The sequence below is a fragment of the Spizellomyces punctatus genome (genome assembly GCF_000182565.1).
Source record: "Spizellomyces punctatus DAOM BR117 chromosome Unknown supercont1.18, whole genome shotgun sequence".
In the NCBI taxonomy this organism is placed as follows: domain Eukaryota; kingdom Fungi; phylum Chytridiomycota; class Chytridiomycetes; order Spizellomycetales; family Spizellomycetaceae; genus Spizellomyces; species Spizellomyces punctatus.
Window position 1 is genome coordinate 424,280 of NW_015971554.1, and position 23,579 is coordinate 447,858.

Genomic DNA, 23,579 nt, shown 5'->3' on the forward strand with positions numbered 1-23,579 from the left:
TGGAAATGACATTTTGTGTTCAGCTACCTAGGCCAGGGCGTTGTTTTGCGAACTCACGCTCGATGGTCCTTTTCATTTGACCCTTTTAGCAATTCCACGTATAATCTCATTCCGCATCTTGGCACTTTTATCCTATAGAGATTGGATTCACAAAGGTAAAATCTTTTTTGTTGCTTGTCCACCCGTCATGCTTTTGAATCCAGCTTGCTAAGCTGAACGGTGCATGAGAAAGAGACCCATCTATAACAAGCGCGTTCATACTCTAAAAACCAACACGAGTTGTTGTTTGACCATCGATCACACTTGTCCCCATACAGTGCTCGAAATGCTTCTGCTGATCAAGCAGAATCGACATATGCCCATAATACCAACCCCGAACATGAGTACACACACATTCTGGACTATTTGCCCTCCCCTCCGGTCGATCATTCCAAAATAAACAGCTCTCATCATTCAACCAACATCCAACATCTAAAAATAAATACATCCTTTTAAACCACAAGCTTATTTTTAGTGAATTGAAATGCCCTTCCAAGCCTCCCACCAGAAACAAAAGTTTAGTGTGACATAAGCCCTATGCGCCACAAATGATGTAGTACCAAATTACAAATATATCCATAAATAGTAAATGACTAAAGTGTGATATTTTTGAAGTGTTCAATGTTTATTGTTTATTTTGTTTATTTTGGGTTGATTTTCTGGGGCGTTACTTTGAGCGACGATGAATGACCTTTTTTTTTTTGCTTTTGTTTCCAATCCCCCAGAAGACAAGGGTGTGTTCTCGTGTGTGATGTGTGTGCTCCATTGGAGAGAGAGCAGAGTAAAGATAGACTTGATATTTTCCATTCAGAGGACCGTCACCAGCGAGAGACAAAACCAAGTAGGGGAAATCAAGCCAGCAACCGTTTTTTTAATTCCACCAGCGAGAGACAAAGGAAGCTCCTTTTGTTAAAACAACCTGCTTTTTTTTTGGAGTTGATTTGAACAAACACACCATTAGACAACAAAACCCAAGCACACAAAACTTGTTCGCCACACGTTCGGCTTTCTTGGACCACAACCCGAAATCCGTTGACCAGACTGATATCGTTGCTTACTTCTTCGTCTTCGTTTCTGTCGCTCTCCTTCTCTCTCTGTTTTTTGTTATTTTTTTTGTAAAGAAAAAAGGGAAGGACAATTGTAATTGAATGGGAAGAACTCTCGAATGGACATCGCGCACGACAATGACAAACTCAACACACAGTGTGAACATGCTGCAGCATGAAGCCTTGAGTGATAAACCGGGGGACGAGACTGGCTCGACAGAACCCGAAACGGGACTCGTTGTTCCCAAGGGCAACATGCGTCGTGAAGTGTCTTGTTATTCGCTCCTTTCTGCCTATCAAGCTGGCTCGAGTGGTGGAGAGGAGGAAGAAGACGAAAAGGACGCAGTGCTACCGCTTACTGAATACCCTCCTCCTCGCCTGCTTCGCACGGTGAAAAACACAAACGGTTCGCGCGCTCACTTGCAAAGTCTCTATGCGACACTGGAGGAAGTCATGGCCGTCAAGGCCCGTCTCAATCGAACGAGCACAATGGCATGGTCGGCGGACGACATTACCTCGCGGTCCAGCAGCACAGGCATGGCATCCAACTCATCCGGTAGCACCTTGTTTGAGGATGGGGAGCATCCCGCAGTGCCGGCCAGTATGGACACCCTGTGGTCGGACGACACAAACGAAAAGAAATTAATAAGCATATTAAACGATGAACGTTCCATCGGTTGGTCTCCTGCCGTGCACCCTCGGTTGGGACCTTTACCCAAGCCGCCTCCGCGTTCACCACTCCCCGTATCACCCACCTCATCTCTTCCCACTCCGCCTCACAGTCCACTCTCCCGCAATCTATCGCCACCACCTCCACCTCCGGTTAGCCCTCCCACCGATTCCGACCAGGAAAACTTGGTTTTTGACTCGCGTCCAAACGTTGCAAACACAAAGGCCTTGAAAACTCTTGGAATACTCTCGTCAAAGGAAGCTGACGCGGCCAACGGAGCAGTGCAAGGCAACTCCAAGGCATTCAAAATGCTGGGCATTTCTGCTGATGATGCCATGAGCACTGCTGGTAGCCAGAGCGGCCCAAGTTCCCCTACTGGCTTTAGAGCACTTGCTCTTCGTCTGTCAAAGAACGAGGCACAAAAAGCGAGACGGGCCATATCGACGGGAACTCTCCAGTCACCCAGTGAACCAAATGCTCTTCCCGCTCTCCATACCATCACCCGTCTCTTTAGTGGCCCTTTACACAAACTCTACCCTGCGGCAGTGTTCCGACCATGGAAACGACGCCATGGTGTTTTGGCACCGGGACGGATTTACATTTTCAAATCGGACTCGATGCACGAGCGGGCGGTAGATTGTTTGCCTGTGCAGGTGGATACGGAGGTGACGACGGGACTGGGGGGCGAGATGGACAAAAAGGGCGGATTCACCGTGCGAACTGGGTCTCGCACATGGTTTCTGGCTGTTGATCATGCGGATGTGGAAATTGGATTGGAAAGGTGGATTAAAGCGATAAAGGATGCGGTATTAAGGGAGAAGTTCAGTGTTGCTACATTACCTCCACCTCCACCCCAGTATGAGGACGTGCTGTCTGACGAAGAAGAGCAAGACCTTCCTCAACTACCAGAAATCAGATCCATTGTACCTACCCCCGTACGCATCACATCCATCCCCACATCACCCACGTCCCCATTGTCTTCAGATTCCCAGCTGTTCCGTAGCGATTCAGGAGTGAGTACCCTGTCATACCACAAGAGACCTCCACCTCATTACCGCGGATCGATGGGTCCACCACCACCGATGCCGCTTCCAGAGGTACCACCCGCATTCTACAGACTGTCTGTTCTCTCCTCGACATCTTCACATGCATCGTCTGGATCCCAGTTACCGGAGCAGATTGATGAAGCTATAAAGACATTGGATCACCTCTTGGAAGATGGAATACAAGCCGCTGGACGGGGTACCTTTGGAAGGGATGGGAAGCGATTGCAAAGTGTTGTAGGCTAGCTTGCAAACCGACGGGTTTTGTGCTATTATTCCTCATGAGACGTTTATGGATGTTCTGATGTGAATATGAGACGACGTAACGTATTCTATGAAGGTATCTATGGTGGTCAGTCATTCACGGGCGAGATCCTTTTTACGGCGTAGCGCATTGTGCTCTTTATCTAGTCGTTTTTTTGTTGGCATCGTCGTCAGTCTTTTGTACAATTCTTTTTGATTCTCTTGATATGCGTAGTGTTGTCCTGTTTTTGTTTCTGGTGCTTACTGACAAGAATAGAATATACAAAAAGATGCAAATAATGTCACTTTTTATTGATAGTTTCAATTTGTTACAAAAGCTTGCTCAAGTACTCTTTCCATTCCTCTACACCCCACGATGACGATACACTATTATCAACCAGTCCGTTCACCAATACCGTCGGACTAACGTGAACAGAGTTTTGCCTAGCGATTTTCAAATGAACCTTCAAAACGGGTGTAACAGCGTTCCCTTCATTGGTCGCCTTGGGCGTCAACAACTTGAACACCTCCTCCTTGTCAACACCGACACCATCCGACACAATCCCCACCAACTTTTCATAAATGTCTTTCCGACTGAGCTCATACGTCTTGGCGTCATCAAACTGGGTTTGCACGTCAAACAAGAGTTTAGACGCATCCCAGAATTTCTGTGGGGCGAGTGTGTGCACTGCTATAGCTGTTTCGTGCAGCAAGGTCCCCTGTGGATGCCATGGTTGGACTTGATGGCGGAATGTAAACGATATGGATGGATACTGTGGATGAATATCCTGCAGGATGCGAGAAAAGATCTTTTTGGAAAAGGGGCACTGTCGACAAAGTATTCATATGAGATGAAAAGTCAGAGAGGAAAGTTGATGGAAAACGACAGTTACATACGAGGTAGTCTAGGTAGACTTCAAATTTAGTGGACGCTGAGGGTGAGCCCAACGTGTATCCTATCATCATTTGAATGACCTTGAGTGAGGCTTTACGTCTAACCACATGAGTAACTAGACGATAGGCGAATCTTGCAAACCTGTAAAGTACTTTGCGGAAGCCATCTTTCTTGGATTTCGATGATTTGTGTATTCAATAACTGTTGAAAAAAGTACGCACGATCAACGGCGAGCCTTTCAAGACTCGATATCTGTTTCCATTCCAACCGGATTAAAGTGCTCGCCTTTCCATAGCGATATGGCGCACCGTTGCGGACCCTGGTGTGAAAAGCTCATGGAGAGATGGGTAAACAGTTCACTAAAGGACCCAAGTCATCGTTGGTTGATGCAGGTGATTGTTCTGCAGTACTCTCTAGGAAAAATGTCGGCGATGCTCGATTACAAGTACGAATGCCCCAATTATGCCGGTCCTAGCCAACATGTCGCTGCAAACGTAAACTGTTGATCAAAATTGTATGCATTGTATATGACGAATAATAAAGAGGTGACTGAGAATATTATAGTGTTGAAACTGCCATTTCCAAAGTTTGGGACTTGGCAGTCACTACATCCTTGGAATTCCTGTAGCGCCAGTGGGATATTAAATGTTATTTCTGGTGCAGGTCAACAGTTATTATTCAAGCCGAGCGCTGCGTCCCAGGTAGGTCGTTACTGATGGCGATCACCAACATGTATACCCTTTTTTAATACTCGTAGTCGAGACAGTCCTTGTTGAGCTGTGAATCATGTCATGGTTCCGTCTTTACAGATTCGGAGCCAAAAAGACTCAAGGTTCCGCGCAAAAGCTCTGGCAGTAGGGCAATGCCATGAACCATAGCAGTTTTTTTGGGGGATTGACCATGGAGGGGTAGCGATCCTTGTTTGCTCTGAATACAAGTAGACCACCCTTTGTTTACTTGTTAGCAAGATGCCACACTACCCTCAAATCCCACAATAACAAGCATGAACAAAGGTCTTGCTCTCGTTTTTGCAGTCGAAAGTCTTTTTAAATTTTGGTTGCCGCCGCCTTTACCATTTCCGTCTCATTTTTTGAAAGTCCTTTTCTTTTTTTTGCCTTTGCCCTCCGATCCCCACCCGGGAGATTCCCCTCCAAAGGCCCTTTTGTCTTTTCTAAAACATTATTTGACTCTTGCCAAACACAGTCGCTCGTTGTTGGCATTTGACACAACATACCTCATACCACCTACACTACGCGGACCTCTTTTTTTCAATGGCGGATACGATTTTGGATGCCAGTCCATTCGCTGGAGAGGCAAAATGCGGGACTAGTGGATGCCCAACGGCCTGGGATGTGGAATGGCGATTTGTTGGGTTTGTATTGGTCGTTATGTTTGTAGGTGCACACAAGACTACTGGACGCGATTAAGTTTGACATGTATTCGCCTTTGACTTTCCAGACTCGTCACACTCCTTGTTGCCTTTGTCGGCTTGGCACACCTTCGCCTTCAATCAAAACTCGCTATTGATGGCGGCAAACGTCGTGGGGTGCCAAAGGAATCGGTGGGTATCGTAGTATTATACGTCAATAGTATCTATTTTTAAACATAGACATCCTGACTGACCTTGGAATAACTCCCGTTAGCCTCGGGAAGAACTCGAAAAGCTTCAAGCAAAATGCGCGGACCTCGCCTCCGATGTCAGACAAACTATCGTCGAGGAATTCCCTTCCACTACCACTACCTTAAAAAACGGTGTTCCTGACGTGGACAGCGAAGGAATCGAGCAAGTCGAGCTTGCTGACGTCGGCCAATTAATGACATGCTATAGTCCGTCCTGCAAGGATGGGCAGACATGTTATTCCCCTTCTTGCGTGCGAGGTGCGAACCGGATTGCTCCAACCGTTGCTAGAGTGGAAAAGCCATATGAAGTGAGGCATCCAAAGCGCGAGAGGAAGATGTCACTGTTCTCCCAGATTTTGTCGCACAAATGTGGAGCGTTCCCGACAAAGACGGGAATTCCGGTATGTCTTTTAATACGAGTATAGACGACCGTCATGTATGTAGTTTACTCATATTGCTACCATTCGCAGCCTACCACTGTCCACAGCGTCTTTTACCTGGAAAAGCTCCCGACAGTAACCCAACTCAAACGCCTTTTGGAAGAACGTATTCTGAGCCGATACCACCGTTTTAGCGCCATCCCAATTGAAAGTCAGGATGGCACCATTAGTTGGCAGCCGTATGAAACCGTCGACACTGACGCCCACATTATTCGCAAAACCATTTCCTCCGAATCCGAGATCAAGACTTATGTTGAAAGCCTATTTGGTCGCATGTGGGATGTCAGCAAACCTCTCTGGTTTGTCCACTTGTTGCAAAACGACAATAACGGAAACTCGGCCATTGTATTTGAGATACACCATGTGTTGGGTGATGGATTGAGTCAGATGCAGATTTTGGGAGACTTTGTAACGAATGAGAATGGCCAACCGCTCACTATGGATGAGAAAAAGTTTAAGAAACTCCAGAGCCGGCGACCCAAACCGTCCCTTTTGAGTCGGGTTTGGACAAGGACGGTGTTGTTTGCAAACACTGGGAGGGCGTTCGTCAAGGTTTTGGGATTGCCTATCCTGAGAGGAGATTCGGAGACGGCTGTAAAGGTCCGTGTCGGGTGATCCGTGCTTTCGGCATTTTGTTGGCCATGGCTCATGAGATCTCATCTGTTCGTTTTTGACTGGAACTTTATAGACCGCGGTTTCTCGCTTTGCCAGCAGCAACCGAATCCTCATTACTGTCCCACCTATTTCCCTCCAATCCATCAAGCTTATCAAAGACAAGCTTCACGTAACAGTCAATGATGTCCTATTGGCAGCCCTCGGTGGAGCAATGAGAATGTATCTCCAATATCGCAGCGATCCCAACATCACAGATCCATCCCTCCGATCCCGCGTCCGCCTCCGAGCCTTGATGCCCTACTCTTTCCCTCGCCCTCTAGATGACCTCCACAACAAATGGACCATGATCTCTGCCGAGCTTCCGGTCCGTCAACCTGACCCTTTGTCCCGCGTCAAGTTTGCCAAGCAGACCATGGACGCTATCAAGAGCTCTCCAGAACCCCTGGTTGCTGTCCAACTCCAGCAACTTGCTTACAAAGCTCTTGGGCATGAACTTAGTGCTCAAACGAATTTGGACCTGTTTGCCCGCCATACTTGCATATTCACCAATGTCCCTGGGTTCCAGGAACGCATTTATATCTGTGGACAACCTGTGTTGGGCATGCAACCTGTTGTCTCTAACGCCTTGTTGCAGGTCAGTGCTGTCAGCTATGACAATTTCATCTGGATGAACTTTGTTGTGGATGGGGAGACTGTGATTCAGCCTGAGCGGTTGGCTCAGTATATGGTGCGCGAAGTAGAGGAGTTGGCTCGGGCTGCTGGTGTTTCGGCAAAGATTTTGGATACGAAGGACGAATAATCCTGAGATCTTGTGGTTATGATATAGATGGTGATCTCTGGTAGACTTGTTTATTGTATTTATTTTGCCATTATATATCCAGATAGCTTACAATCTCCTCCGCAAAACCTGTAGAACATTTCGTTACAATGAGGATGACGCTCAAAGGCAGTTGCGGTTGCTATAAATTTCGACCATCTTTTATATCTCCTTAATAAGGACTCCAAGCAAGAATTTAAAGGCTGGCATGGAAAACATTTTCCCAACTGTGTTAGCGGGTGAAGAAGCGTTGTTTGTTCGGGGAGTAAAGAGATGTGGCATCGGCATTATCTGCAATAAAGGTAATCGCTCCCGCGCAAATACCACTGCATCCTCTTTTTACTTCCTTGTGATTCATGTTATTTCTGGAAGCACGGACGGGTGGTCTGTGTGGCAATACAAAGGTGAAGTTGGATCATGCTGCCACTTCTGCTCCTTTTTGTTTTTGTCTGACGGTACTGCGCCCACTCACTACACATGACAAACAAAATATCTGCCATAGGATACTGTAAAAGAGTCGGAACTGGAAACCTTTTGGAACATACCATGCCATATGTTCCATAGCCTTTGTTGCAATGTACCTTTGTCCAAAGCAATTTAACGTTGGCTGTCCGTTTTTCCGCACTTAACACATTCCGATCAGTTTACGTAAGCTTGTCACATCATCTGCTCACACGGAGATCCGTCTCCTATTTTTTAATGACTTGCAGTCTTGACCTTGTTTGTTATCCCCTTCACGACGACATACAATATGCCACCTCTCACTTCTGCGACATGGTTCGACTATGACCATTTCTCTCGGAATCTCAACATTTGCAGTAACCCAACCCATCCAATCCCATTAAACGACCTCCTATATACCGGCGACCCGATAGCAGACGCTGCCTACACGTCAGTCAAAAGGAGTGGGCCGCCTTATAGGACTTTTGACGATATTCTTGTCAAACGGGATTCAGGCAATCATGAACTGACAGGGGCCGAGCGTGCTTTTCTACGGGAGGTTGAACATGTGCCTGAGTGGGTTGATTGGGATAAGGTCAATAGAGGGCGAGACGTTTTTTGGAGGAATATGGGGGCGATTCAAGTTGTTCTATTATACGCAAGTCTGGCGGGTGAGTTTGTGCTTTTATTCTCTTACTGGTGCGTTATTCTAATCAATGTCCATCCTTTTCTGAACAGGCGGATTCTCCATTCCCCGCGTTAACGACGTTCTCATCAGGACAGGATATCTGTCCAACCCTCGCCATATTAATCGTCGGCTACTTGAAACCGGCCAAGTAAGATACCAGTCCCATGAATCTAACATCCTACCATTCAATCCCCATATTCGAACTCTAGATGATAAACGACATTATGCAACATGGCCTCCGACCTGGATCGGACGGATGGAAGTCTGTCTTGCGCGTTCGGTTCTTACATTGCGCAGTGAGGAGACGACAACTGCCCGAAAAAACAGAAGACACTGTTAATTCCAAAAAGGTCATTCCCATTAATCAAACCGATTTGGTAAGTTCTGCAGAGCCCGCATACAAATGTGTTTTTTAATCTTAGTAACTATGACCCGCAGATTGGAACCCTCCTCGGTTTCCAATGCTCGGTCATTACCGGGTTAACCTACCTATGGATCTACCTCACACCATCTGAACGGGATGACTATACACACCTATGGCGCTACGTGGGATACCTCATCGGCGTAAAGGAAGAGAATAACCCTTTAGCACACGGATTCGAGGCTACATGTGCTTGTCTTAGAGACTACTTGGAATTATGTAAATACTCCATTCATCATCTCTAAAAGAAAATGAAATTACTAACCTCGTAACACACCATATGAACAGATTTCGTTCCAGACCACACATCCACCCAACTCTCACAAACCCTTCTCAAAACCGTTTCCTCATCAGACGGATCCAAATCAAATCGACCGTCTTATGAATTGAACGTCTCCATCACACGGAGATTTCTTAGCCCGGAACTAGCGGATGCGCTTGAACTGCCCTTGCCCACCCTGAGATACAGATTGCTGGCACTCTTGTTTTGTTGGGTTGTCTGGGTATTTGGACTATTGGGTTACTTACCTGGTATTGGAGGCCGTGTTATCGAGGGTCGAAAAAAGAGGATGGTAAGTGTACCCCATTTTCCTTTGGTTCAAGCTCTCACTTGAGCGTACAGGCTTTACTTAAGCGTCCCAATTGTGGTGTTTGGCTAGGCGAGAATTATGGAGGCGATCAACAGCAAGTCTGGTCAGCCTTCACCTGAACGCGGTGTGGTCTCGAAGGATGAATAGCTTTGAGTGGACTTGTTGTGGACTGTTTTTGAGTCATATTTTGACGACGGCAATGAGTTCTATAGGAGTAGCCGATTCATGCATAGTATCTGTAGTTATGAACTATTCGTTTCTCTGTTTTCTAATTAGGTAGTTATAATGAGGACATTTTGTGTTTATATGACCATGCAATTCTCTTTTGATGGTCGCAAATGCTTCAGTGCAGCGTGCTGACCGCTAGCAAAAGAACCATTGGTCTTCTTCAAGGTAAAGTCTCTTCGTTTCTATAAGCAGAAAATGTTACAAGCCGGATATAAAAAAGCTGTCCACACACGAGCCCGGTACTGGTCTCGTCCAGGTTCGAACTGGAGACCTTCAGTGTGTTAGACTGATGTGATAACCAACTACACCACGAGACCTTATTAGACATTGAAGCCCAAGGACATTCATATCATTATATAAACTCGTAGCACTTAAAGAAAACAGTTGAGCAGAACGACATTAATAGTTTATTCATTTATCATGTTGAATGTAAAGCGGGCTGTCTTTTTGGCAGCGGCGAATACGGGTGCTTTTAAAGTGTAAACCCAAGCAATTCCAACCTTCATATGCATAGCTTGAGTGAAAACTGAAGGGCAAGCGGACACCTTCTTCTCATCGTACGCAACCGATACCAGCGACAAGAAGATCGATTCGACATGTCAGTTGGGACTGGTAACAGATCATCAAGGGTCGCTAAATTGCCTACCCTTTTGCCCTTCTCTTTGAAGCCATAATCAGGTATAAAACACTGTTGGCAAAAGACCCCAAGCAACGCTCCACAAACTCAAAATCTCAAAAATCATACTCTTATTTTTAAAAAATGTCGGGTATAGGTAACCAAAAAAAAAGAAAAAAAAAATCTTGTGTGCGATTAACTACGTCGCACTACTGACAAAATAAACTTCTCTATCCTATCCACCGCCAGCTTCGCCCATCTCCACTTTATCCACTCCATGATCCGCATTCCGGTTCCCTCTCCACCGATGAAACCATGACAAAGTCCCACCCTTTTTGGTTTCTTCCAACAGGATGTCGGTATCGGATGGGAAAAAGTGATGGAAGAAGCTGATTTAGAAAGGAAACAGTTAGAGTTAGTCACCAGTCAGTTAAAGAAAAAGAGATTCAAAAATACTCACTACTTGAACACCCAATCACCCAACATACACCCTCCGACAATCAGCAGCCCGACTAACCAGAACCCAGGTAGGACATGCACCCACTCGATCGTCCCCCGTTCAATAAACTTGGCCCACTCCACCACAAACATGACACAAACGTTGAGTGCAAAACTCAACACCAGCACTCCACCTGTGATCCACCCGAATCGCCCTACCCAGACATTGGCGTTCATGGCCGCCTTTGTCAGCACAACGGCGAGCATAGGCGCCGAAAAGAGGTAGCATTGAACGTAATATCCAGCGCTGTATCCAGAGGGATCCAGAACGTTATCCCAAAACGCTAGCCAAACGGCACCAAAGATAAATAGACTATGGATCAACGAGGAAACTAGGGTGGTGATCATGTGGCGGGGTGACCAGTAAAGTCCGGATTTGACTTGCTTGTAAAGGGGAGGAGTCGCGAGGAGGAGTTTATCGGGTGCGTCGTAGTCAAAGATGGCAAAGAAAAGCGGTGGCAGGGATGTGAAGAAGACGTTGAAAGCCGTGAAGAAGATTTCCTCATAGACCAGCTGCGAAACGAGGACAATGAGTACAACCAAGATAACGAAAACAAAGCAAAGTAGAAAGAGAGAGCGGTAACATACCTGTCCACTCCACATACACAAGAACCCAAACCACCATTGCACCGTAATAAACACGAAATTCTTGTAAAAACTATAAAACACCAATCCACTCAACCGATTGCGACTCCACCGACCATGTACCCCACAAAGCCTCGCCAAGAACCGAAATTCTCCAATCGCATAATCGGAAGCCCGGACAGCCTGCGTCCCCTCTCGTCCGACGACGCCCACACCTACTGTGGCAGCCTGGATCATGGACACGTCGTTGGCACCGTCTCCGATCGCCAGTGTGACGCATTTGAGGTTTTTTTGAACGAGTTGGACGACAAGAGCTTTCTGGAGGGGTGTAACGCGGCAACAGATGACTGTTGCGCAGTGGGAGGTGAGGGCAAGTAGATGAGGTGGGTGTGGTGAGTTGGGGAGGAAGATGTGGTGAAGGGTTGCGCCTGGGATGACGAGGGCATAGCGCCGGGGTGTGGTACGGGTTGTGATGTTTCGAACCGCTTGGTCAATTTGTGAGGAAATCTCCTTGTCCGTTACACCATCCAATATGATGGTGTCCATGTTGGGTGAAATGAGTCGAGAGGATGCACCAATGTTGATCGCGGTTTCCATTTTATCCCCTGTCAAAAGCCATACTTTCATTCCAGCTTCGAGAAGGTACTCGATGGTCTCTGGGACTTCGGGCTGCAGACGGTCTTCGATCGCAGTACATCCCAGAAATCGCAAATCCCTTTCAACAGTCTCGCACGCAGCAGCAATCATTTGCTCCCGATCTTCGAGACTCGTTTCAGCCTCGTCATATAAGACGCGGAAGGTCTCATATTCTTCTTCAGTCAAGGGTTTGTATGCAACCACAAGGGTACGCAATCCCTCCTCTGAGAAATGCTTGAGCGCCCCCTCGGCAGCGTCGATTGCCCCCCTTGGGTTCCATTCGCTGTTCTTATCTAGCCGGTCGATAACAATGTTATCGGCACCTTTGCAGAACAGCATAATACCATCCGCTGTCCGCACAATGACACTCATCCGTTTTCTATCTGATGTAAAGTCTAGTAGACCCAGTTGCTCCACAGACATGTCTTCTCCTAAGCACTGGATGTTGACTCGATCCTTTGTTCGTGAGAGAAGAGTAAATCCAGATGCTTTGACACCATATAGAAGAGCGGACTCATCCGGACTTTGCGACTCGTAAATTAGGTTATTTGTCTTGGGATCCACGGACGGTATAACGCTATGACAAAGTGCCAAAGCCAGGCCAAACTTGATCATCACATCGCGGACTGCTGGGTCCAGCCCCGGCTCCTCCAGAGCCTTTCCTATAACTCCAGGCTCCTTCATCTCATCCAAAACTTTCCCTCCGACATACCAAGAACTGGGCCGCATATCATTCATCGTCAACGTCCCAGTCTTGTCCGAAAATATGTACTCGACAACACCGAGATCTTCGTTTAGGTTACTGTTGTTGGCCTTCATTTTGACTTTTGTTATGGATCCATCAGGGTTGACTCGGTTGACACGCATCTCCGCGTCCCACATCATGTACTTTGCTTGGATTACTCGGACGATTTCAATGGTGACAAACAGGGATATCGGAATAACATAGGTGTACATGCCAAAGAATGAGATGATAGTAAATAGGACGTGCTAGAAATGTGTTGATAAGTGAAAAGTTATGAATATGTCGCACTGGACGATCAAGACTTACTCGCGAAGGGTTATCATCAACCGGTCCCAGATACCAATTCACTGGATAATTTACCGGATCAGTCGCCTTGCTCGCCATTTCCCGATCATATGCTCGTTTGTATAACCTCCACTCTAGCCAGACGCTACTAATCAACAAAGCCGCGTTATACACAAAAGCGCCCATAACAAGCCAATTGAGCTGTCGTTCGAGAGTAGAGCTTTTTGGCTTGGGCTTTTTGAGATTTTTAATGATTTTGGTATTGGAGCCGGTGTAAATGACGATTGCGTAGGCAAAGTCCGTGTTGCGGAGGACTGCGCCGCGGAGCATGAGGTTGGTGAGAGAGAGGGAAAGGGTGATGTCTTCGCCGGTAGCTTGGCGGATGTGGACTCGACCTTCAAAGGCAGTGAGTCTGTCGTTGGGTTGCTCGCATTGTATTTGGCCGCGGAGTCTCGATACGACCTAAAATAAATTCGTGAGTCCCAGATAACTATGCCGTTTCAATCATCGGTGCACACCTCATCCGTTGTTAAACCACATAATTGTGGTACTGCACTCCGTCGCTTCAAATTCGTCTCCCCATCCAACTCGGCCGTCTCTATGAAACACGTCCCGTCTTCATATGACGTGCTCAAGAGCATTGCATCTACCGGACACTTGTCGCCTTTTTTCAGGTACACGATGTCGCCAGGTTGAACGTATTGGCGAACCGTCTCAACCCGTTTCCCGTTGCGAAGAAGGGTGATAAGTCCAGTATTTGCGGCCTTGTCGGCTTTGTAGCGGTGCTATTTGAAAATTCATATTTAGTACTGCGCCTGGCGACGTGGTCAAGACGGCTAAAAACGAGACTCACATAGTCTTCATACGCTTCTTTGGCTAGCGAGAAGGCAAGCACAATCACCAGGGGAAGGATTTGGGATGCAGGGGAAAGACTAGACACTCCGACGGCAACTGACAGAGCACCAACAAGAAAGTAGATATTGTAGAAGCGGCGAAACTGGTCGTTCACAGTGCAATCTGTCAGTCAATGTTTAAAGGGAGCCTCGCGATCCATCACGACAAACCTGATAGTACAAGGTTTTGGGGAAAAAGGACAATAAGGTATATTTGGTGGTCCGGATGTAATTTGACTTTTTGTGATATGTTGAATCAGAGGCGGGAAAGTCGACTTCCCAAGGACCTTGTGGTTGGGTATGCTTTCTATGGAATTTGAAGGGTTTTTTGGAGGGTAAAGAGTGGATCGTGACTATTGGGACATCAGAAGACACTGAGTCAATGTCAGTCTTCCCGCTGACAAAAGTAACAGACGTAGAATAACCAACCGTGATCATTTGGCTTCCCAGTGCCATAGCCGCCCATTCCATCTCCATTCAGCTGGAGCGGCTGCTGCTCAAGTGAAGGCGGTTGAGCAATACCTTCAATCGGTGTCTTTTCCTCTGCTCGTCGGGCAGCAGGCGATGATCCGCCAACCGGCGAATTACTACCAGAAATCGAGCGCATGGATGGTGGTGGTTGTGTCCCTCCGGCCGCCATGTCCAACGCGTGCAAGGATCGGTTGGAGCCGCCTTCCGATGGGAAAGGCGTATTTGGCGGGTATACGCTGATGCTTGTGTGGGACGATGGAGACAGTTTGGGGAGTCTGCGGGGGCGAGGTGAGAGGCGTGTCAGTTCGCAGACTCGTTTTTGGGTGCAGTCGCAGTAGAAGTGTTGCGTCAGGGGAAACGTTTGTGAACGCCTTGTGGTTTCGGCGGCTCACTGGGAACGGCTGTGACCGTCGGTGAGTCTAGCGTGTTGCTGGATACGAGGATAACGACTTGTAGTAGTGTTCACAACCTAAAAGCCGAGATGACAAAGGATCTTTTTTAGAGATGGTACAGAGTAGGATATGTCGATGATGAACACCCAAATTTTGAGAGATTTGTTTTTCCGATATCGAAATGTGCTTACCCCATAAATCCAGCCTGGTTTGTGAACAAAGTGCCGAAACGACAGTTGTTTGTCTATTAAGGTTATAGGCGACAAGTGTGCTAAATGGTTGCGGCTGTGAAATCGACGGCGTATGGGCTGAGCCAGTTCGGACCTATGCACGCACGAGTGCCATGGCAAAAAGCCCAAAAGAAAAACAACAAAAAAATCAGCGACACCGTTTTAAAGTAATGGCAACTGCTCAAGTCGGCCGAGGGAAGGAAGAAAAAAAGAGCCTAGCAGAGGATCTTGCTAAAATGGCAAACGGCCATGGCTTCTCCATTTTCCCATTATTTTCGTGTTCCTTTTTTTGCTTTTGGGGCCGTTCAACTTTTTGTCAAAACGCTCCAAATCCATAAAAAGCTAAAACCCCGTCGAGGAAAACTGTTCGTAGCCTTCTAGCCAGCCCCCCACGTTTGCCGAAATCACCAAAACCACAAAAAACCGCAATACACACAAAAACAGAAATCCGCAGTAGGCCGATTGGAGTCGTACAAAATCCCGACTTTTACAAGGCCCCAATTGGTGCAAAAGAAACGCACCTTGAGTGTGTGTGTGTCGTGTATCTGTATCGTTTGTTTGGTATGCCGTCGTGTAAGCTTTGTGCTTTTAGCGAACGGTTTGTCGGCAGATGCGAGTGTTGCAAAAAGAAGGGCTATGGTGGATGCATGAACCCATTGACGGCTTTTCAAAGTATCCTCAATAATGATTCGATTCAAAGTTTATTCTCGGACTCTTCGCATCGGCCCACATCACATGATGTTTTCCACGTGTGGAGCTTATCGGCTTTAAGGCTTCTTGAGGCATTTTGTCATGATGCTCAGCGTTTTATTCCCTTTTTTTTTATGTGCACTGCTCAATATTTGTCAAGCGCAAGCGCATTTGGTTTTAGTGATTTGCACTTTTGTTAAAGATGGAAACATGGGAGGTTTCTATTGCTCGTCATCCGTTTCATCCTATTGTCTCGTTGGCTATCCACATTGCATACCATACCGATGCACGTTACAACCATGTCGCAAGTGCCCCGCCATGGTGGGCTGAACCAAAAAAAAAAAAAAAAAAAGTGTTCAAACCGCAGTGATGACGGCATCGTAATCCATGAGTCAGCAGCGACGTGTTGGTCGGAGTTTTTCATTTCAGAGTCTGTTGTGTTTGTTTTTAACAGCTGCCCCCCACAATACGCACAATCCCAAATGCATGACCCAATAGCGCATAATCATAATAGGAGGAATCCCCATGCGTGGCGGCAAACCCTTGCTACTAGAATACCTCAAGGGTTGTTCGCGGTATGGCAATCTCAATACTGAGCCTGGGGGCTAGACGTCTCCGGGAGCCTGGATCCTTGGATACACCATCACTTTTGTATTTTCATGACCCTCAAGAGTGAACAATAACCGAGGACAACTGTTTCCTAGAAGAAACGGAAATTTTAAGATTTATGTGAGCTCATCACCCCTTTGTTCAGCCTTGGCTGTCCCGGTTCCAAAATGTCCTATAGAACTCCCTGGCGAAATATTCAAAACAGTATTCTCGTACATGCTCTCGGAGCTTACAAAAATTCCAATGTCTGGTCCAAAGCACCTTTTCTCGTAAAACTGCGCATCATGATTTTTTCCTGGCTCGTCCCCTCTACACCGGTACGAGTAGCGTTCATGTACGCAATGCGGTACTACAAGCTACGACATCACGAGAGAGCAAACGTCCTTGCGTGTTCGCCTGTGGATGGAGTGCTTCCTATTGTGGAGATGAGCGAGCAACTGACGGAAAAGGAGCGGGAGTTGGGAAAAGTCAGTTCAGCGCTGGAGAGTCCACATTTTATCGTCGACGCGAGCGTTCGGGCAACCTATTTGGAAAAGACGCTCGTGTTTATTCAAGCCGGAGCGCTGGTCCTAGCATTTGTCGGAAGGATTGCGTGCCATCAAGACATTCACCACATTGATGTGATGACGACTATCGGGGCCATGTGCAATGTTATTGTTTGCATATGTACACTACCCCGCCCGTCGCTCAACATACCGGTACGGATGCGACGACCCAAAGTGGAGCTCCCACGGTGGCTCGAATATTCAGCCATCATGTCGACCGCTATGGCAACATTGGCTCTGTTCATGTACGCAAATTTGCGACTTTTAGACGGCATATCGCGAATGATTGCTATACCTGCGGGGGCAGTCTATTGTGTAGGGGTTGTGATTGAAGCGTTTTATGCCGATGGGAATGTGGATTGGAGACAAATGGGCATATGGCGAAGGGTGAATATGGTGATGACGTCATTGATGCTGCTACTTGTGCTTAGCATATCTTACATGGATACCATAGTGAAGGGAAATACCGAGCAAATGTGTTGGCAGTCTATACTACCGATGCTTTAATAAAAACTAATGTAATACCAGTCAATCCTTGCTTGCTATGCTTTTGCTTTCCTAACGGCTACGTCGGTACACAGACACCTAGACATAGCGATGATGATGATGATCACGATAATGACATGCTTCTCGCCAAAGACTTTAATGATGACGAATGTCGATCGTTCATCACTTCCTGAAGAAAGCGACGACAAGTGCCATCCTTTCAGCGGTTGTCGTCGTTGGTCGTCGAAAGTCCGTAGCTCTGGACGACGTACGCGGCAAAGTCACTGCAACGGCAAATTGCGCAGAGAGTTCGAAACTCGAGGCGTGGAGCAATCGATACTTTTTAGGGATACAACTTTTCCAGAATTCAACCGATATATCGCCAACCCTGAACGCAATTCGCTGCTGAAAGGCAATAAAACCATAGAATTTTGCTCAGGGAAATTAATGACCGCCTGAAAGTTAAAAATTGCATTCTAAAATCTTTTGGATAAAAGATATAAAATATTATTGAAAATGAATCGGATGAATAATCAACCCTCCTGCCCACGGTTAGTAATTAACTGTATGGCGCAGTGTGGCGTAGGAGGACGGGGAAATAACCCCGTGGATAAAGTGTTCAAAAAGAAGCTGGATTTAAAAAAGGCCAGAGCGCAGGAGTAAATGTCCCTTGCATCTCCTCGACATTCAGCAATTTACGCTGTTTTTTTATTTATAAAATCCAGCCATACACATGGAGCCTTCCATTCAACCTGCGCACGACACTGAAAGTCATATAACGGATAGTGACATCACACTGCATTCCAACACGATTGAGAATAGCGTCTCCCTCAAGATGGACCTAAAAGATGACGATTATTCCGCAAAGAGGCTCTCCAAAGCTTGCTCAGAAAGCGTGGAATCTCTGAGAGCGTCGGTGGATATCGAGGAAGTGGATCCCAAAGACGTGGCTGCATACCTGAGTTCACCTCCAGATGGAGGATACGGTTGGGCTTGCGTTTTGGTACGTTATCCAATCATTCTTTTGGGATTCCGGGAACCCTATGAATATTTACATGTCGTTATTAGGCATCGTTTATGGTTCATGTGGTGACGATTGGCGTGCAGTCAGAATATGGTGTCTTTCAGCAGGCATACAAAGACACTGAGGAATTTGGATGTAAGGCTATTCTACAATATTCTATCCCATACGCGTATATCCTAAAAAAATGATTTGGTCTCTAGCTGTCTCCAATTTGGGAATTGCATTCGTCGGGTCATTGAGCGCAGCCATGATGGGTTTGGGAGGCATACCAACCGGATGGTGAGTTCCTCAAGAGTCAATGAGACATACAGACTGCTGAATACTCACACGTCACCAAATAGGTTGGCCGATCAGTATGGCTACAATGCGGTTTGTGCCGTCGGAGGCATCATTGAAATGGTCGGACTCTTACTGGCATCCCTATCCACCGAATACTGGCATCTCGTCCTTACCCACGGATTCCTGATGGGTATGGGTGTGTCCGTGGCGTATTATCCCGCTCTCTCTGTTGTTTCCCAATGGTTTGAGAAACGACGAGGTATTGCGCTGGGAATTGCGGTGTCTGGCTCTGGGATCGGTGGAATGATTCTCGCACCTTTGACTCGGAAACTTATTGCCCAGCTCGGTTGGAGGTGGTCGCTGCGTATTACGGCTTTTATCGTGGGGGCAGTTGTTTTGGCTGCCTCTGCCGTGATCCGGGTTCGGTATAGCGCGCCTAGGAGTGGATTTGCGGGCGGTTGGAAGGTTGTCAAGGTATGTAGCTTGGGCATGTCTTTTTGCGAGTTGACAGACACTGATGCGTCCTGGATACGTAGGACGGTGTTTTCCCACGTATTTTTGCCATTGGATTGTTTGGGTCCTTTGGATACTTTGTACCTTTCTTTTTCATTCCATGTAAGTCACTGTCGCGGGTCTTGTCGCTGTCATCATTTGACGTCTGACATTGTTTGTTCTTTACAGCCTTTGCAGCAAGCCACGATCTCTCTGCATCTTCCGGCGCTCTCCTCGTCAGTCTCCTTAATGGCGCGTCCGCTCTCGGACGCCTAGCCTGGGGATTTGGCGCCGATACCTTTGGACATGTCAATACACTCGTCATGTGTATAACCATGTCCGCCCTGTCCATGCTCGTATTTTGGCCGTTTGCAACCAATTTTGCTACCTTGATTGGCTTTGTCCTTGTGTATGGCGCATTCAGTGGAGGGTTTGTGTCCCTTCTCCCAAGTGGTGAGTAATCTTTCAATCTTACACTGATTGAAACCAATGAGTTTGTTAACATTGGTCTCTTTTGCCAGTCATTGCGCAATTCTACGGTAAAACTGGGCACATTGCAACCATCACCGGCATGATCTACTCTGCATTTTTCCTCGGTAACCTCCTCGGTTCTCCCATCGCGGGAGCCATGATGGACCGCTTTACAACGCATCCCACACCGGATACGAAACATATTGACTTTCTGCCATCCATTTTGTTTGGAGGCTTTATGATGGTCACTGCGACTGTATTTTCGTTTTCGGTCAAGTTTGTACGGAGTCGGCGGTTGCTGACCAGGGTGTAAAAAAAGGACTTTTTTGTATTTATTCACTTTTTGTGTATATAGTTATATAGTAGGGATACGGATAGCTGTTTAATGGCCAGGAAACGGTTCTTTAACAAGAGTCATTTATGTACAAAGTAACGATGACGCTGCCCTTCACAAAAGGAGCAAGGCTTTGGTGCCTCTGGAGTTAAGAAATGTGCGTATCTTAAAGAAACCAAAAAAACACAGTGCTGAACTGCATGATCATTGCAGTTGCAGGACAGGGCTGTCTCGCATCTTTTATAACCCAAGATCAACCGGGAGGTCAAAAGCAAAAAGAAAAAAAAAATATATATATATATAACACTTTCCAAGTCCAATCTTAGCTTAGCCACGCGAAGCTACCGTAAACTGAGATGGTGGAGGCTCGGACTAGGGTAGGCTCAACGGGGTGGCTCAACGGATTAGGCTCAGCTTGTCTTCTTCAGTTGACCTAGTGAGAATTTCCTTTATTTCCATTATTGCATCCCATTCCTCCAACAGAACATCACTACAGCAAAACTCTGCAGACCAGCCGACAGATTTATCAAACAATGACCATTGCCAACGGAGGAAAGAGAAAACGTCAAAAAGGTAGTCACTCAAATACACCCAACGTTTACATTCTATCCACCCAATGTCGAGATTGGGTAATTTGCGCTCCCGCTGCCTGCCTTTCAGGTGAACGTCAACAAGCTCCCCAGTCACAAGAAATCAACAAAGTCAAAAGGTGGACAGAAGAGAAACGAGAGTTCTTGCGCAGTCTTGTCCGCAAACACGGTGAAAGAGGAAAATGGAATGAAATTACTGCGGAATTCAATCAGGTCTTTGGGCATTCCCGTAGTCAGCTTTTCGACTATTGGCGGAAAGTCCTCAAACGTCAGCCTGTTACGACGATGGATGAGGACCTGGATGTGCCTGTAGGTACCAATAACCAAGTCGGACAAGAGGACGATGATGTGCAAGAAGACGGAGAAGTGGAGGAATATGAAGAATAGTCCGTGTTAAAATGGAACTACTTGCGAGATTTTTGCATGGCAGGAATAGCGTTTGCAATGTCTATATTCCCCATAGCCTTTTGTATAAATTCTCTGTATGGCAACATGAGTGCGACGGGAATGGACCTTGATTTGCACAAAAGACGAGGTTTTCTTGTTCAAAGCTTTCCTTATCCATGACTGCGTTACCCTGACATGAAGTTTAATCTCAGACGTCAACTCTTGGCATGGGATTGTTAATACGCGGAAAGTCTTGTTTTAAAAACAAAGCCCCCGTCTTGCCGATGCTGAATTAAACCTGCAGCATAAAAGCATTTTATTCATTCCAACTGTAGATAGATAAAGCAAACGGATAACTTACGACGTCCTACAGCAACCTATGCAACGTCGATCAATCGCCATACGCAAAGGAAGCGTTCGACTCCCAAAAGCCGCATTTCCGCAGGCTCGATTTTTGGATGCAATTTTCTTTATCATTTGATCCGGATCCATTCAGTTCCTCAACGACCGACTGCCCACGGCAAAGGATTGCAGGCACCCGTTTGCAAATCAGCGAGCAGCTGAAAACAACTCGGTCCCCGCCCTGTTGATACACCCTTGCACCGTTTATAACAAGGGGCCTTTCACACGCTTTTCGTCTATCCTCAAACTTGCTGCCGGATCTCGGCTTTTTTTGCGCTTTCCTAGTCGCCACAATGCGGATCCTCATCAAGGGCGGTGTCTGGAAGAACACCGAAGATGAAATCCTCAAGGTATGTTTTATTATTGAACTGAATGCTACAAAGGTACTGGCGCTCACTGACAATCGAAATGGCGCTTAGGCTGCGGTGATGAAATATGGCAAGAACCAGTGGGCACGCATTTCATCCTTGTTGACCCGAAAGAGTCCCAAACAGTGCAAAGCTCGATGGTACATATCTAATATGCGCAATATCATTCCAGTTTTATTGTTTATGCACTGAACCTGTATTTGACTTTAGGTATGAATGGCTCGACGCTTCGATCAAGAAGACGGAATGGTCCAAAGAAGAGGATGAGAGACTTTTACATTTGGCAAAGCTGATGCCGACACAATGGCGTACAATTGCGCCAATGGTTGGAAGAACTGCAGCACAGTGTTTGGAAAGGTATCAAAAGCTTTTGGATGAGGCTGAAGCGAAAGAAGGGGTAAGGCTCTACGTCCCTAAATTGTGTCCATGTCCAAGGTTGACTTACTCTGGCGTCCCATAGGGGGAACTTGGTCCAACAGGTGACGATGTCCGACGATTGCGCCCAGGAGAAATCGATCCTGATCCAGAAACGAAACCCGCCCGGCCTGACCCTGTCGACATGGACGAGGACGAAAAAGAGATGCTTTCCGAAGCGCGTGCCCGTTTGGCCAACACCCAGGGTAAAAAGGCCAAGCGCAAGGCGCGTGAGAAGCAACTTGAAGAAGCGAGGCGTTTAGCTGCCCTTCAAAAGCGACGTGAATTGAAGGCTGCTGGGATTGATGTTCGGCACAAGCGTAAGAAGAGAGGAATGGATTACAATGCTGACATTCCTTTCTACAAGAAGGCACCAGCTGGATTCTGGGATGTGAATGAAGAAAAGGAAAGGGAGGACCGGGAAAAGCGGGGCATGACCAACGTGCTTTTGCAAAAGCTGGAAGGAAAGAGGAGGGCCGATGTTGAAGAGGCCGAGAGGAAAAAGGACGCAAAGAGACAAAAGACCAAGAAGGAATCTGGTGAATACGTTCCCCCTCAGGTGAAGCGAGCGGCTGAGCAGTTGCAGTTTAGCGAGAGGAAAAAGTTGGTGCTGCCTGCCCCACAGGTTAGCGAGAGTGAGTTGGAGGAGATTGTGAAAATTGGTGCTGCGGGAGAAAATGCCAAAGCTATTGTGGACACCGATTCCGCCAGTGCAAGTCTCCTGGGTGATTACTCAACCAGTTTCCGCGCCCCTACACCAATGCGGACTCCTCGGACCCCAGCCGTTGGTGATACCCTGAAGGCTCAAGCACGTAATCTACGGGCAATGGAGTTTGCTCAGACACCTCTTTTGGGTGGGGATATCGACCTTGAAGGAAGCCTCGATTTTGCAGGAGCCACACCCAAACCTGCTGCACTCCAAACGCCAAATCCTATGGCGCTTCAAGCAACTCCTCGCGATAATACCGGACAGTTTGGCATGACACCCCGAGGGGCACGTGGAGCTGCTGTTGAACGAACACCGTTCCGAGATGCTATGGGAATCAATACTCCACGCTCAAGCGAATATGGTGGTTTTGGCGAGACGCCGCGTGCCGAGCGGCAACGGCAGAGTTTGATTCGTCAACAGCTTGCAGATCATTTCAAGTCACTGCCTAAACCAAAGAACGATTTCGAAATTGTCGTTCCCGACGGAGCCAAGGCGACCGATGAAGAGCCCCAGGAAGCAGCACGTGTCAATGGTGACGAAGATGCTGCAGACATCGAAGCCCGTGAGCTTACAGCCCGGCAAAAAGAGGAAGAAGCTCGACTTGGTCGTCGATCACAAGCAGTCAAAGAGAT

At 47.1% G+C, this 23,579-nt stretch overlaps 9 protein-coding genes and 1 non-coding gene across 12 annotated transcripts in view; 7 read left to right on the top strand and 3 right to left on the bottom strand.

Annotated features, from left to right (window-relative positions):
- Nucleotides 1-688: 688 nt before the first annotated feature.
- SPPG_07984 (uncharacterized protein) lies at nt 689-3,338 on the top strand. The gene has a single exon (XM_016756135.1). It carries the CDS (start codon nt 1,188-1,190, stop codon nt 3,042-3,044), a length of 1,857 nt encoding a protein of 618 aa, XP_016604816.1. The 5' UTR covers nt 689-1,187; the 3' UTR covers nt 3,045-3,338.
- On the bottom strand, nt 3,333-4,183 carry SPPG_07985 (uncharacterized protein). Its single transcript, XM_016756136.1, has 3 exons — nt 4,078-4,183; nt 3,939-3,997; nt 3,333-3,868 (listed from the first exon to the last, which is right to left on the bottom strand). Exons 1-3 carry the CDS (start codon nt 4,100-4,102, stop codon nt 3,371-3,373), a joined length of 582 nt encoding a protein of 193 aa, XP_016604817.1. The 5' UTR covers nt 4,103-4,183; the 3' UTR covers nt 3,333-3,370.
- A 905-nt stretch (nt 4,184-5,088) lies between these two features.
- On the top strand, nt 5,089-7,745 carry SPPG_07986 (acyltransferase, WS/DGAT/MGAT). Its single transcript, XM_016756137.1, has 5 exons — nt 5,089-5,308; nt 5,395-5,497; nt 5,580-5,957; nt 6,027-6,596; nt 6,685-7,745. Exons 1-5 carry the CDS (start codon nt 5,208-5,210, stop codon nt 7,408-7,410), a joined length of 1,878 nt encoding a protein of 625 aa, XP_016604818.1. The 5' UTR covers nt 5,089-5,207; the 3' UTR covers nt 7,411-7,745.
- A 393-nt stretch (nt 7,746-8,138) lies between these two features.
- On the top strand, nt 8,139-9,957 carry SPPG_07987 (uncharacterized protein). The gene is made up of 6 exons (XM_016756138.1): nt 8,139-8,540; nt 8,608-8,705; nt 8,767-8,934; nt 8,996-9,197; nt 9,267-9,550; nt 9,638-9,957. Exons 1-6 carry the CDS (start codon nt 8,180-8,182, stop codon nt 9,713-9,715), a joined length of 1,191 nt encoding a protein of 396 aa, XP_016604819.1. The 5' UTR covers nt 8,139-8,179; the 3' UTR covers nt 9,716-9,957.
- An 82-nt stretch (nt 9,958-10,039) lies between these two features.
- On the bottom strand, nt 10,040-10,113 carry SPPG_10187. The gene has a single exon. It is a non-coding gene; the product is annotated as a tRNA-Val (tRNA).
- Nucleotides 10,114-10,525: 412 nt separating this feature from the next.
- On the bottom strand, nt 10,526-15,820 carry SPPG_07988 (phospholipid-translocating P-type ATPase, flippase). 3 transcript variants are annotated; one of them, XM_016756140.1, is made up of 10 exons: nt 15,669-15,820; nt 15,109-15,241; nt 14,484-14,994; nt 14,226-14,428; nt 14,015-14,158; nt 13,680-13,946; nt 13,183-13,623; nt 11,499-13,121; nt 10,873-11,423; nt 10,526-10,801 (listed from the first exon to the last, which is right to left on the bottom strand). In XM_016756140.1, the coding sequence occupies exons 3-10, from the start codon at nt 14,692-14,694 to the stop codon at nt 10,648-10,650; spliced, it is 3,594 nt and encodes a 1,197-aa protein (XP_016604821.1). In that variant the 5' UTR covers nt 14,695-14,994; nt 15,109-15,241; nt 15,669-15,820; the 3' UTR covers nt 10,526-10,647. The 3 variants fall into 3 exon arrangements, with proteins under 3 accessions (XP_016604821.1, XP_016604820.1, XP_016604822.1); XM_016756139.1 differs by having other exon boundaries at nt 14,226-14,407; nt 15,109-15,688; XM_016756141.1 differs by having other exon boundaries at nt 15,109-15,688.
- A 712-nt stretch (nt 15,821-16,532) lies between these two features.
- On the top strand, nt 16,533-18,006 carry SPPG_07989 (uncharacterized protein). Its single transcript, XM_016756142.1, has 2 exons — nt 16,533-17,509; nt 17,573-18,006. Exon 1 carries the CDS (start codon nt 16,614-16,616, stop codon nt 17,496-17,498), a length of 885 nt encoding a protein of 294 aa, XP_016604823.1. The 5' UTR covers nt 16,533-16,613; the 3' UTR covers nt 17,499-17,509; nt 17,573-18,006.
- A 105-nt stretch (nt 18,007-18,111) lies between these two features.
- SPPG_07990 (uncharacterized protein) lies at nt 18,112-20,225 on the top strand. The gene is made up of 7 exons (XM_016756143.1): nt 18,112-18,480; nt 18,546-18,636; nt 18,702-18,780; nt 18,843-19,254; nt 19,317-19,395; nt 19,462-19,725; nt 19,794-20,225. Exons 1-7 carry the CDS (start codon nt 18,211-18,213, stop codon nt 20,054-20,056), a joined length of 1,458 nt encoding a protein of 485 aa, XP_016604824.1. The 5' UTR covers nt 18,112-18,210; the 3' UTR covers nt 20,057-20,225.
- A 385-nt stretch (nt 20,226-20,610) lies between these two features.
- On the top strand, nt 20,611-21,054 carry SPPG_07991 (uncharacterized protein; the record flags this gene model as incomplete). The annotated part of the gene is made up of 1 exon (XM_016756144.1): nt 20,611-21,054. One exon carries the CDS (start codon nt 20,611-20,613, stop codon nt 21,052-21,054), a length of 444 nt encoding a protein of 147 aa, XP_016604825.1.
- A 539-nt stretch (nt 21,055-21,593) lies between these two features.
- SPPG_07992 (uncharacterized protein) overlaps nt 21,594-23,579 on the top strand; it is a gene marked incomplete at its 3' end in the record, with an annotated part of 2,790 nt that continues 804 nt past the window's right edge. The window contains exons 1-4 of the mRNA XM_016756145.1: nt 21,594-21,806; nt 21,876-21,964; nt 22,035-22,221; nt 22,285-23,554. Coding sequence (XP_016604826.1) covers nt 21,750-21,806; nt 21,876-21,964; nt 22,035-22,221; nt 22,285-23,554 — 1,603 coding nt within the window. The 5' untranslated portion in view covers nt 21,594-21,749. The remainder of the gene's footprint in view (nt 21,807-21,875; nt 21,965-22,034; nt 22,222-22,284; nt 23,555-23,579) is intronic.

Coding starts and splice junctions, on each gene's coding strand:
- SPPG_07985 (XM_016756136.1), bottom strand. CDS start 4,102: ATGGCTTCCGCAAAGTACTTTACAG. Junction 3,998..4,077: donor TTCCGCAAAGTACTTTACAG/GTTTGCAAGATT, acceptor AAATGATGATAG/GATACACGTTGGGCTCACCC. Junction 3,869..3,938: donor AAGTCTACCTAGACTACCTC/GTATGTAACTGT, acceptor CTTTGTCGACAG/TGCCCCTTTTCCAAAAAGAT.
- SPPG_07990 (XM_016756143.1), top strand. CDS start 18,211: ATGGAGCCTTCCATTCAACCTGCGCACGACACTGAAAGTCATATAACG. Junction 18,481..18,545: donor ACGGTTGGGCTTGCGTTTTG/GTACGTTATCCA, acceptor TGTCGTTATTAG/GCATCGTTTATGGTTCATGT. Junction 18,637..18,701: donor AGACACTGAGGAATTTGGAT/GTAAGGCTATTC, acceptor TTTGGTCTCTAG/CTGTCTCCAATTTGGGAATT.
- SPPG_07988 (XM_016756140.1), bottom strand. CDS start 14,694: ATGGCGGCCGGAGGGACACAACCACCACCATCCATGCGCTCGATTTCT. Junction 13,624..13,679: donor GTGGTTTAACAACGGATGAG/GTGTGCACCGAT, acceptor AATTTATTTTAG/GTCGTATCGAGACTCCGCGG. Junction 10,802..10,872: donor GGTGATTGGGTGTTCAAGTA/GTGAGTATTTTT, acceptor TTTCTAAATCAG/CTTCTTCCATCACTTTTTCC.
- SPPG_07984 (XM_016756135.1), top strand. CDS start 1,188: ATGGGAAGAACTCTCGAATGGACATCGCGCACGACAATGACAAACTCA.
- SPPG_07986 (XM_016756137.1), top strand. CDS start 5,208: ATGGCGGATACGATTTTGGATGCCAGTCCATTCGCTGGAGAGGCAAAA. Junction 5,309..5,394: donor GTGGAATGGCGATTTGTTGG/GTTTGTATTGGT, acceptor TTGACTTTCCAG/ACTCGTCACACTCCTTGTTG. Junction 5,498..5,579: donor GTGGGGTGCCAAAGGAATCG/GTGGGTATCGTA, acceptor AACTCCCGTTAG/CCTCGGGAAGAACTCGAAAA.
- SPPG_07989 (XM_016756142.1), top strand. CDS start 16,614: ATGTCCTATAGAACTCCCTGGCGAAATATTCAAAACAGTATTCTCGTA.
- SPPG_07987 (XM_016756138.1), top strand. CDS start 8,180: ATGCCACCTCTCACTTCTGCGACATGGTTCGACTATGACCATTTCTCT. Junction 8,541..8,607: donor ATTATACGCAAGTCTGGCGG/GTGAGTTTGTGC, acceptor TTTTCTGAACAG/GCGGATTCTCCATTCCCCGC. Junction 8,935..8,995: donor CCATTAATCAAACCGATTTG/GTAAGTTCTGCA, acceptor TATGACCCGCAG/ATTGGAACCCTCCTCGGTTT.